This window comes from Zonotrichia albicollis, chromosome Z, assembly GCF_047830755.1.
Source record: "Zonotrichia albicollis isolate bZonAlb1 chromosome Z, bZonAlb1.hap1, whole genome shotgun sequence".
Lineage (NCBI taxonomy): Eukaryota > Metazoa > Chordata > Aves > Passeriformes > Passerellidae > Zonotrichia > Zonotrichia albicollis.
This window is the reverse complement of record NC_133860.1, coordinates 64,822,375-64,834,387: the sequence shown is the minus strand read 5'-3', so window position 1 is coordinate 64,834,387 and position 12,013 is coordinate 64,822,375. Positions and strand designations below refer to the sequence as shown.

Here is a 12,013-nt window from a genome sequence, read left to right as displayed (position 1 = left end):
GGTTGTGAATTATAGGTTCTTTCCTGTCCCTCATGCTGCTGTGTGTCCACAGAGCAGAAGGGCAGCGTCAGCAGCTACTCTGGCTGCCTCTGTAGCCGAGGAAGAGGCTGAAGAGGAGGAAGGTGCCGATGCACCTGCCCCTGCTGTCAGCCCAGGGCCAGAGCAAAGATCATCAGTAAGTGCCTGCTTTGCTTAGCAGTGTCTGTGGTGTCATTTTGTGCGTGGTGTAAAAGCAGCCTTTGGATTCTGGGCCTTGAGCTGGAGAAGCGGGCTACAAAACTGAGAGGTGAAGAGCCCTGGATGTGGCTAGCAGCATCTTCCTAGGGGCTTGCATTTGAAATGGGATGGGAGGGGCATCTCTGCCAAGGAACATTTGTGACCCTCATTCATTTCTTGTCCCAGAGCTCCACCTCCTCTGTCCTGGCACCTGCAGGAGCTGCAGCAGAAGGCTCTGAAGGAGCCTCCAGTCCCCAAGTTGGCAAGTCAAGTGTGAGCAGCTCGTGCATCTGGAGCACGAGTAGCTCCTCTGGCAGCAGAGAGCAGCTGGGAGAAAGGAGAGAGGACAAGTGCCTGGCCATGCTGAGTAGGTCCTTTGTGATCCTTGTCTGCTGGAGCAGCGCCCTGTGTGTGCGTGTGTCGGCATGAGCTGTGCCAGCTCCTGTTCCTCCCCGGCTGAGTGCCAGGTGCTGAGGCCTCCACACAGGACCTGTTGTTGTGCTTTGAGGTGGTGAGGGGTCACCGGGCTGTTGCTCCTGCCTCTGAGAGCAGCTCAGCCTGGCTTGGCTTTGCCTGAGCTTCCCTGGAGGCAAAAGGCAAACCAGAGATTGTTTCTGGCTGAGCAGGAGGCCGTGACCCAGCCAGTGAGTCTCAGGCCTCAAGGAGCTCCTGCGGGGCACGGCCAAGGTCGTCTTCAGAACTCAGCCTGTCCTAAAGGCTGAGGCACCTCATTCCTAAGGCCCATCACACTAGGTTGGAACATGAGCTGCTGCTCCTGAAAGGCAGAAGGCCATTGTTTAGGCAAAATTGTCCTGCTTAAAGCTGGAGATGGCGCTTCTGCTGGAAGCACTTTGCAGTATTCTTGCTGTGCTGCAAAGGGCAGCTGTTGAGAACAATGATGCCAGGAGCCAAGATGCCTTTGATGTTTGCAAGGATTCAAGGTTTGGCTGAATGTCACAGAGTGTTGATTGCCAAGAACAGGAAGGTTTTATTTTTCCTGCTGCCCTTAATGTTTCCAGACAACAATGACTTCTCTTGGCTACAGGTTTCTGATCCCCGTCTCCTCTGACTCTTTCTGCATGTGCTTTGGTTTTAGTCTAGCCTTTTAGTTTGGTGCAGGCCATCTGTGCTGCAGGGCTGCTTGTCTTGCTTCTGTTGTTTTTGAGGTGGTGGTGGTGCGGTGGTGTTGTTGTTTCCCGCCTGCCTGAGTTGAAAGGGCACGGTGTGGCAGAGAGTGGGGCTGCCTTTCTGATCTGCTGCAGGGTGGGATCTCTTTTGAAGTGAGCATCTTTCCTTGGGATTTTTACAGAGATGCTGGTGAGCAAGGGAGATCCTGAGGCTGTATACACAGAAGTGGAAACTATTGGCAAAGGGTGAGTGCAGCCACAGCTCCTTCTTCAGAGGGAGGGCCTGTGCATTTTGCTGGTGTCACATCTCCCCAGAGCGACGTCAGGCAAGCTCCAAAGCTGTTCAGACACTGCGTTAAGATGATGCCTGATGATCTCTCAGTACTGGTCAGCATTTATAGCTGTGGTTCGAAGGCATGGCAAAGACACCTGGATGCTGGCAATGTCTTCTCTGCAGCAAAGAGCAGCACCTGGCAGATCTCCTGCCCCCTAAAGTGTGTTTCACCTGTTTGCCGCTTTTCCCAGCAGAAATAATTTTTGCATGTCTCAAAAGAACATAGAATGCAAGGGCATGAAAAGAGGAGAAACTTTGTTGCCTCAAAGGTCAAGTTAGCAGCTGACAGCTGTCGGGGAACAGCTCTTGGTAACATTTCTTTCCAGTAGTTTGCTGAAAACAGGGTTCAGTGGTCAGGATGGCCACCGCCTAGTCTACAAGGCAAAAGCCAAAATGAAAGAAGCAGCTGTCTTTTGTAGCTGAGGTGGCACAAGACAAAGCTTCAGGGCAATGCCCAGTGCCAATGCACTCCAGAGGAAAAGGCATCATCTGGCTGATGGCAGACCCCTGGTGCATCCTGTCGGGTTTAGGCCTTTCCTGCAAAGAATCCACCAAGCTGTTCCCTTTGAAAGCCGGCTCTGCTGCCTGGAAATGGGACTGATTTGCAACATTTCCTCAGTGAGAAGCCAAATGTAGAAGAAGTCTGCAGAAAAGTCGAGTCCTCCCTGTGCCTGATGCATTGAAGAGAAGCAGCTGCCAAATGCTCTGGACCCAGAACGCAGCTGTCCAGGGATCCTGTGTTTTGAGGACTTCTCCATTTGTGTGTGCAGCAATGGAAGCCTTTGCCTGCTCTGGCTGTTGCTGGACACTAATTTCCTAGCAAGCTGAAGAAGGAATCTGTGTCTAGAGGCTTTCCTCCATGGCTGTTACATGGCTTCAGGCTTCTCAGAAGGCCTGAGTGGTGGTGCTTGAGTTTGGCAGACAGACTCCAAGGAGAGATGGGAGAAGGCCCAACCGGCAAGTTCCTGGAAAAAACCCACACATGTACAGCTACAGAAAGAGAAAAGGGGGAAAAGACCCACATGAGAATCTGTCCTGTTCCATTTCCTGTTTGCCCAGGGGCTTTTTTCCCATTGGACGGCAGTGTCTTGCCCTTGCAGGGACTAAAGGACTTCTTCTTTCTCCGCTGCTGTTTTGTTTCTAGGGCTTTTGGCCTGGTGTGCATGGCAGTGGAGACTGCCACAAGAGAAGAGGTAAGCGTCAAGCAGGGCTGCAGCTTCTGCAGCTCTCGAGTGCCGTTCCCTCTGCTGTGAGCTGTAGCTGAGCTTTGGGTGCCAGTAGAGCTTTCCTGCGAGGGGAAATGAAGTGCAGAGCAGTGTCCGCCTGCCAAATAGAGTGGGGACAGATTTTGTCCTCCTCAGCTGCCCCAGGGAATGCAAGCAGGCCAGGCGGTAGCTGTCAGAGGAGGACACGCTGCCTGGGTCTTAGCGCCCAGCTGGTGTCTCAGGGCATGGCACTGCTCTTTGGGGCTGCAGGGTTGCTGAGTTCTCATTTCTGGCTGTCAGCAAGTACATGGGAATCATGCTGGTAGTTCTGTAGGCACCTGCAGTGCTGCCCGTGGAAGTGTGCTCAGAGAGAGTGGTCTGCAGGGAGTCTCTCAAGGGCCTAAGCCCTGCTCGGAGCCCGGTGTATACGCCTAGGAGATCAAGGCAGGACTTATGTCTTTTAGCAGTCAGGCAGTAATTTCAAATGTCAGTGGTGTGAAGGAAGATATTTCAGTGGAGCAAAATAATACTTCCTGAAGTGAGGAAGTGCAAGGATTGTCTTTGTTGGAGGCATTTTCTCCGTGAAGTATGTAGTATTGGGGTTGTATTTCTTAAAGGGAAGAAACCTCAGAATGTTTTTAGGACAGCATTTTTTCTGTCGTGTCTGTAAGAGTTGGCTTTGTTGTTGTGCAGTAGAGAATGCCAGTGGTTGCTGGAGGAATGACCAAACACCCTAGAAGTGCCAAAGGTTTCCCAGCAGTTTTTCCCTCCATTTTTACCAGCAGAAAATGGCTTCCTGGTTGCAAGAGGTGTGTGAATGAGCATGACGATGATAAAGTAATACCTTGGGGGAAGACTGGCCCTGGGGCAGTGTGAGTGTTGTTAGAGCTTGGAGGTGGAGAGCTTAGAGCGTGTTTCTCCCAGGTTTCCAAGGAAGGCAAAGGGTATGTGGCTCTGTGTCCTGGGAGGTGCCCAAGCAGGCGCTCTGATGTCCTGTCACAAGGCAGCTTGGCCCAGCCCAGTACTATCATCCCATAATCAGTGTCTCCATGTTGCCCTTGTGGTCCTGTGCCACAGACTTCTTTGGTTCATGGCTTTCTATGTCGTTTTAGGTGGCCATAAAGAAAATTAGTCTCTTGCAAGAGAGCGGCAGCGAACTGTGCCTGAATGAAATCCAGGTCATGCGTGGCAATAAGCATGCCAACCTTGTCAGCTATGTAGACAGGTGAGTGGTTCTGCTGTTCTGCCGCGAGAGGTCATTCACATCCTGCAAGCCAGAGGTTTAACCACTCCTTTGGTGGCTGGCAGAGGATGGAGCTGTTCATTCCTGTTTCTGGGCTGATCTACAGCGTCTTGGGAGGAGATTGCACTGGGGCTGTGTTAATCTTTTCTGGCATACCGAGTCTGAAGGGCGCCTTGAAAGGCCGGACTTGGCTCCATCTTACCGAGCCAACAGCCTCAAAGTTCCTGTGCTCTCTGCCCGTGGTTTTCTTTGGTTTGGGGTTTGATTTTTCCCCCATGGGTCTGAAGTGCTGACAAAGCACTGTAGATTCTATTTCCCTTGGCCTGTTGTGTTGGTGTGGATACCAAGCAGTCTTTTAGATTGCCCAGAGTTCAAGGCCTGTAGAGCATAGTGCATGACTCCTCACTTCCTCCTGTCTTGCTCTGAGAGAGACGCAGAAACAAGAATGCATCGGGTGGTGCGAGTGCGCACATTCATCTCCAGGCTGTTGTTTCCTCCTTTCAGCTACCTGCTGGACGAGCAACTCTGGCTGGTGATGGAGTACCTGGATGGAGGTTCCTTACACGATGTCATCAGGGAGACTTGTCTGGCAGAAGGAGAGATAGCAGCTGTCTCTCGGGAGGTCAGGGACGGTGCTTGTGCTTCCCATGGCTTGGTCGCGATGGTCCTTCCAAACGGGTGATAAGGAGAGGAGAGATTTCATCTCCGGAGCCTCCTTGCTGCCTTTCTCTTATGACTGGCAGTAGCAAGAGCATCTGAAGTGCCTGCCAGTGTCCCTGCCCTTCTTCTAGTGTGTTTGTATTTGCCTCTCTAAACACTTGCCTGGAGCCTGTGTGTGCTGCATTGCTGCATCCCTGAAGGGCAAAGGTGCTGGTGGTGCAACGTCAAACAAGTGGCAAAGACAAAGAGATACTTGCAGGACTCTCAGAGAGCTGAGCCTCAAAGGAGAGCCTTGCACCCAAAGTGCTGTTTGCAAAAGCATCCACTGTTGCCTGGCTGGGAAGAGCACAGCCACTGCAGCAGCGCTCCTTCCGTCTGTGGTTGCAGGGCAGTGGCCAGAGGAACAATTGCCCTTTCTCTTTCAGAAGCAAATGCACCCTCACTTAGAAAGGCACTGCTGTCCTCATGTTGGAGCTGCAAGCTCTTGCCCTTTGCCAGCAGCCTGTCCCGCCATGGCTCAGCATGGCCCAAGAATGTGGCAGTGTTGCAGATGTGCCACTTCCCTGCTTGTGGGATGAAATCCACTTAGGCTGGTGTTTCTTTTTCCTCTCTCAGTGCCTGCAAGGCCTGGATTTCCTTCACTCCAAGCAAGTGATCCACCGGGACGTCAAAAGCCACAACATTCTCCTGAGTCTGGACGGATCTGTCAAGTTGGGTGGATCTTGCTGGCCAGGCTGAGCCGTGGCAGGCTGTGGTGTGGGGCTGCCTTTGGGTGACTGCTGGTTCCCTGCACGGTGCCTGTGGCAGCGCAGGCTACCCTGCTGCAAGCGCAGAGCACAGCCACAAGGTGCAGGGAGGTGTTGCTGGGAACAAGGGCTCAGGAGTGCCTTTAGCTTGTGGATGTGTCCCTTCCCAAGCAAGGCACTCACAGTCTAATAGCTTCAGGGCACTAAAAGCCACTGTCTGAAACTGGGGGCTTTTGCTAAGTGGCCAGTTCTGCATTTCTTTTTTAGCAGGCCCAAGGAATGGCAGCATGGCCCCTTTATGGCAGCTGGGTTCCACGCTGCCTTCTTGGACCCATGTCAAGATGGGGACTCCTTTTGTTTGCTTTCCTCACTCACGCTGCCTCCTTTTTTCTCCTCAGCTGATTTTGGCCTTGCTGCTGAGCTCAGTGCTGAGCAGAACAAACGGAGATCAGCTGTCGGGACCACTTACTGGATGGCGCCTGAAATCTTCACCAGGAAGCTCTATGGCCCCAAAGTGGACATCTGGTCCTTTGGCATTGTGGCGATCGAGATGGTGGAAGGGGCGCCTCCTTACTGGAATGAAACCTCCCGCACGGTGCGCTGCAACTGCTCTCCGATTCTGCTGTCACCCAAACCAAATCTGCTCCCATTGCTCTGCCTGGCAAGCTTGCTAGAACACCTGCAAATGAGAGGTTCCAGGCTGCATAGTGTCTCGTGCTCCTTGTCCAGATCATCCCCTCTGCCAATTCAGTGCAGGAACAGCACAAAGAATCGTGATGCCTTTTGCTTGACGGAAGCTTTGCCTAAGGGAGCAGTGAGCAGTGCTGAGCTGCATTGTATGGAATAATCCTTGGAAACAGTGGAATTAGACCAAAGTTCATCCTCCAAATCCACCAGCCTGTAGAGCTGGTGTCAGTTCTCAGAGAAGCCAAGTGTGCTTTTGCTGATGGAGTTGCTCCTAATTTCATCAGCCAGTGAAATCGGGTGAAGGCAAGAGCCTTTGCGTATTGGACTGGCTAGGGCTGCTTTGGGTCCTTTCAGCAGGGGCTGGAAATGTATCTGCCAGGATGTAGCAGGGAGTGAAGTGCCACTGAAGAGTGAAGGCTGTCCAGGGGAGTGTGTGTGAGCAGTTTGGGGTGCGAAGGAGACAGGTAGAGTGTGGCATTTCCTTCCTTCTTCTCTAGGTTCAAGAGCTGATCAGCAGCGGGGGCAGGCCGAAGCTGCAGAAGCCCAGGCAACAGTCGGCGTGGTTGCGAGACTTTCTGCACTGCTGCCTGGAGAGGGACGAGGACAGGCGCTGGTCTGCCCAGGAACTGCTGCAGGTAAAAGGCAAAGCGGCTGCAGGCTGCGCCAGCTGCCCGCTGCCAGGGGCTCCTCATCTGCTCAAGTCCAAGGCATCTGATGGGCCCCGCTCCTAAGTATCTCCAGTCTGGGGGCTTGCAAAGGAAAACAAAGGAGAATCCTGGCCTAGGATGCCTTGGAAGGAGCCTTTCAAGGTCACCTAGACCAAATCTCCTCATCTGGATTCATGGATTTGTGGGATTGGGAGCCATGTTTGCCTCATGTAGCGAGGTCCTGGATGTGGAGACAGAGGTGCCCACAATGCCCTCCTTTCTGCTTTCTGTATCTTTCTGGTAGCCAGAGAAAGCCTGTTTCAGCCTGTGAGGAAAGGTCAAGTTCATATTTTCTTTTTTCTCTTTGGGCAGCATCCGTTCGTAACATCAGCCAAGCCAACCTCCGACCTGACACCTCTCATCATGGCCATTCAGCAGTTTATGGGCAACAGGAGATACTAGCCCTGGAAGAGGCCATTGTTATTGTTTGTAGTTTGTAGTTTGTAGTTTTATAGTTCGTAGTTTGTAGTTTGTTGAGACTGGTAGTCAAAATAAATACTGTCATAAATAACACCTTGACTGTACTGGAAGCTTCCCTTTGTTCTTAGCCTTTGAATAAGTCTCTTTTTATAGTCCTCAACACTAATACAGATTAGAATGCATTCTACATTAATGGATAGGTCTTTTCCCTCCCACTGATTGAATGAACTCTCATTGGTTGTATCTTCAGGCTGTACCAGTCCTTTGTCTGTATGTCATCAAACTGTACATTTTCCACTAATGTCTTAGGCAGAAATTCTCTTAGGCATTATCAAAATTTTCCTCTTCTCATGTGATGAATGCCTGGTCAGTCTTCTACTGCTGATACCTCTGTAGCACAGCCTGGTGTTTGTTCAAAAGCTTTTCAATCATCACGGTTGCAGCAGGATTTCCTGTGTGAGGAGTCTCTGCTGAAATGGCCCTAACGTCCTGGGAGCTCTTGGGCTCTTGCTGATTGTAGAGCATGAGGTGCAGAGAAAGGCACCAGAACAGGGAGAAAGCAGCACTCAGAGACTTTGTCAGGGAAATTACCATTTATTTATTTCTTTTTTTCTTGGCTGAAGAGTTCCTTGACATGTGCTAGTGCTGCTGGTGAGGTGGCCTCTTCTTGGGTCTGGGAGAATCCTGGAGGCTGGGGGTTCTCTTCCTCCGGGCATGCTGGGGGTCTCCAGAAGAGTGGTCCCTGCTCTGGTCAGGAGCAGAGGGGCTACAGCCCTGAGCAGATGGACCTGCTGCTGTCACTGTCTGCCCCTGCTCTTCTTGGGGCTGGTCCTGCTCTGAGCAGCTGGTCATAGATGAGGGGTGGCTGGGACTCTGTTGGAGACCAGTTTCTTGTGTACCAGCTTCCTCCTCTGCCTCGGAGCCTGTGGGTTCACTGGCAAGCATCACCTCCTGGGAGCTAGTGTAGCTGGGGCTACTGGAGTTGGTCCTGGCATGATCGAAGCACAGCAGCCTCTGGGCTTCATCCCTGCACTGGCCTGCAATGACATTGATGATGCCATAGACCAGTGATGCTGTGTGCCCATTGAGGAGAGGCTCCAGCAGCTCGACCAAGGTCTCTGCATTCAGACCACAGACACAGAGGCCATGCAGGATAGAGCCCTCTGCAGCCTCTGCTCGCCACCACTGGTCCTGATAGACTGCTGCCAGCCTCCAGCGGAGCCAGGGAAGCACAGGGTCCAGCAGTTGCTGTTGCCTTTGGAAAAGTTCTGCCCAGACCTCAGGTGGGAGGCCACCTATGAACTCTGGCTCTGTAGCCCCCTGCTCGTCTGGAGACAGCATCCTTTGTAGAGAAGGTGGAGGGGATACCCCAGGTTGATGGGGGCTGTTTTGGGTCAGGAGGAATGGAGCGCTCCCTGCCTGGCTGCTGTCCTCTGCCAACTCTTCTGAGGCTGTGATGGCAAACTGTAGGTAGTCCCATTCACTCCGCTCAGAAAACCTGACAATTTCCACAGGTCTGCTGCAGAGTGGGCACGCTGGATTTGTCTTTGCCAACCGCAGGATGCAGCCCAGGCAGAACTGGTCATTACAAGGCAGAGCAGAAGCCACATCACTCCGAGTGTTGTGGCAGATGGGGCAGCTCCAGTCTGTCTCCGTGGCCATGTCTTCTTGCTGCAGCAGGCTGGGGAGAACCGAGGGCCAGAAGGAGCTCCCACTTGCAGGCACACTCAGTAGAAGTCCAGGCTTGAGCTAAACTGGGCCAGCCAGGCTCTGCAGGGCACACATATAACCAGCAAGGGATGTGATATCACAGTCCATCTCCTGGTGATGTTGCTCTCCACCACCCAGTGATGTCACAGTCAAAGGATGTCTGGCCCCTGAATATAAGCAGTGAGGGATGTTAGGTTACAATCCCTCTCCTGGTGGTGTTCCTCCCACCCAGTGATGTTACAACAGGAGACCTGGTCCCTGCATTTCCTTGTGCCTCTACACATACATCCAGGGCTACTGCAGCTCTGTGTTACCCTCTCTCTTCTCACCCATGTCTTTGGCTCACCATCACAGTTAAATGCCAGTCACCAAGGCCTTGGCCATGTCTCCAGTTTTAGTATCAGTTCTTCACGGCATTTCTGTGGACATTCCTGTGAATTTTTAGGTGAAATTTAATTCCTTATTTTGAGCAGGATTTATGCTTATGGATCTGATCCACACTCAATTTCACTTTTCAGTTTTCCTACCCAGCATTTCAGCACTCTATCAAGGCCACAGTAGTTTCTGGAATGAAGTAGTTAAAAGTTGTACAAGGTAGAAGCAACAGCGTCCTTTTAAGAGGAGAGACCAGGTCAAACCCCACAAAAATAATGACCTGAAAGAACAGATACTCAACTGGACAGTCAGATCCACAACCTGGCTCCATTCACAAAGATCTTTGCCAAACCATTCTAAACTCATTTCCACATTAGAAGGATGGGTCTTTGGGTGTATCTCTTCCACTTCCTTTGTTCTCCACTTTCATTTGAAGAGGAGAAGTAGAACAACAAGAACAAATTTTAAATTTACCTTTTCTGATAAAGGAAACCCCACAACAAAATAGGTGTCTTGCTCTGCTTCAATGTTCTCCCCTTTTAGGCTGCAGATTTTTTTTCAGCTCACAATTCAACTGGACCAGGTGGACAGTATAAATTAGTGCTCAACAGGTGTTTTCCAGTAAATGCATGCTTGGGTTTACATCTGAAAATTAGTGTAAAGGGAGATGATTACTACAAAAGCTGTTCTCAGACGTAGAGAGAGTTGGGTAGAAAGGTAGGTGAGTAGGTGGGTAGGTAGGTAGCTAGATAATTGGACAGATACATGGACATATATAAAAGGTGCCTTTTGTTAAGTTTCAAACTATGTTACATACAAATTTAGTACAATTTTGTATTAACCCTAGGATGCTTGGCCATTAGAAATGTAAATAAATAAATACATATATTAGTTGTATATATAATTGACAGGATCCAGTGGCTAGATCTAAAAGGAAAAGCATAAAAGTTGGGCAATAACATCCCAGTTGCCCTTCATCATGAGGAAAATTAGCAGTATTTAATCAAATAAGCAGTATTTCAGGAAAGGCCCCACACCTTTGATATGGAGGACTAAGAAAGAGAATTAATGCACTATGCAGCTAAGAGTGCTTACTGAAGTAATGATGACTTGATTCCCTGTCAGAGACTCTGAAATGGATTTTCATCTTCCTAGCCAGCCTTGTGAAACAAGATTCATCACTCGAAAGAACAGCAATGGTAGCAGTAAACTCAATAGCATGTGGCAGAGGTGTATTGAAGCAATGATTAGCAAGTTCAATGTATAAAATGGATTGTTAGGCTCAAAATGGGGTCAAAAGTCCTTGAATTTCATGTCTCTGTAGGAATGTAAGAGGAATGGGAAAAAAAAATCCTTGCTTCAAGTAAGTGAGGGGGGAATTGTTTCCTTGGAGTTTTTGTGCATGCACCCCCACATGCATAGGGATATTGTCCAAGCCGAAAATTACTGCAAATGATTCTGTGAAGACAGAACTTTCTTAGCAATCTTGCCACTTTCATGGTCTTTTGGATTGCAATAACCAAAACAGAAGTATAAAAATTTTTCATCTGAGCTTTGATGACTGTAAACAATCAGAGTCTCTGATAAAATAAGGCAGAGGCACTGGTCACGCTAGCAAAGCATCAGCAGTTTGGCTTTGACCCTTGTAGTATCTGTTTCTTCACACAACTGGACTTATTGCTGTGGGCAATCAACATGTTGGAAGTGATTAACACAAATAGATTGAGATACCACTTAACACTTGCCCCACCAGACTAGCAGGAGATACATAATTTATCCTCCAGGTTTTCATATCCTCAGTGTATATATCTGTGTTTTGTGAGAAATTGCTGGAAGATCAGATTTAAATCACACTTTGTTATTTATTTAGTAGTGTAGGGAAGGAAGTCACAAAATATTGGGGAAAAAATATCTGTAAGCCATAAAAAAAATTTGACACAGCTCTGTCTAGGATTTCTAGATTAACTTTCCTTATTCACTAGAAGCAAACTGTAATCCAACATCATGCTCTGCAGAATGTCAGTAGGATGTTCCCTGAGAAAACTGATGGCAACTAGTTCATCTGTAATAAGAAGTTTAAAAGGGACATTTTTCTCTATTACCAATTTTATTTGCTGGTAGTATCCTTCTCTCTCAATTAAAAAATAAGTGGTAAAGAGTATTACAGAATGAAAAATTCAAATAAATATGTCTTATGTCTTCTCCAGCGCTATTCTAGGCATGCCTAGTGAAATATGACTTTGCTTTTTGTTAATTAGTAAATGACTCCTAATTTTCTGTGTCACATGCAATTTCACATGTAATACAAGCTCTCTCAGTGTGCCTCTTTTCTTACATATGAATATTACAACAGATACCAACTCAGTGTTGCCAGGTGTGGATATTCATCATGGTACAAACACAAGAAAGTCAGTTAAATCCAATGCCCATCTGCTAGGACATTTAGATACAAAGAGAGCTATCAATCTGCAGCCTACAGCAGAAAAGTCAATGGAATGAGCATTCAAATGTTTGCTGTCAAACACATGCTAAAACAATGTGCAGAACTGTGATTGTATTCAATAGACAGACAAGGATTTGTGC

The 12,013-nt window shown here is 49.2% G+C and overlaps 1 protein-coding gene across 1 annotated transcript; it reads left to right on the top strand.

Annotated features, from left to right (window-relative positions):
* Window positions 1-1,527: 1,527 nt before the first annotated feature.
* On the top strand, window positions 1,528-7,327 carry LOC141727253 (serine/threonine-protein kinase PAK 3-like). The gene is made up of 8 exons (XM_074533613.1): window positions 1,528-1,589; window positions 2,822-2,870; window positions 3,995-4,107; window positions 4,630-4,747; window positions 5,401-5,500; window positions 5,930-6,126; window positions 6,716-6,853; window positions 7,238-7,327. Exons 1-8 carry the CDS (start codon window positions 1,528-1,530, stop codon window positions 7,325-7,327), a joined length of 867 nt encoding a protein of 288 aa, XP_074389714.1.
* The last annotated feature ends 4,686 nt before the right edge of the window (window positions 7,328-12,013 follow it).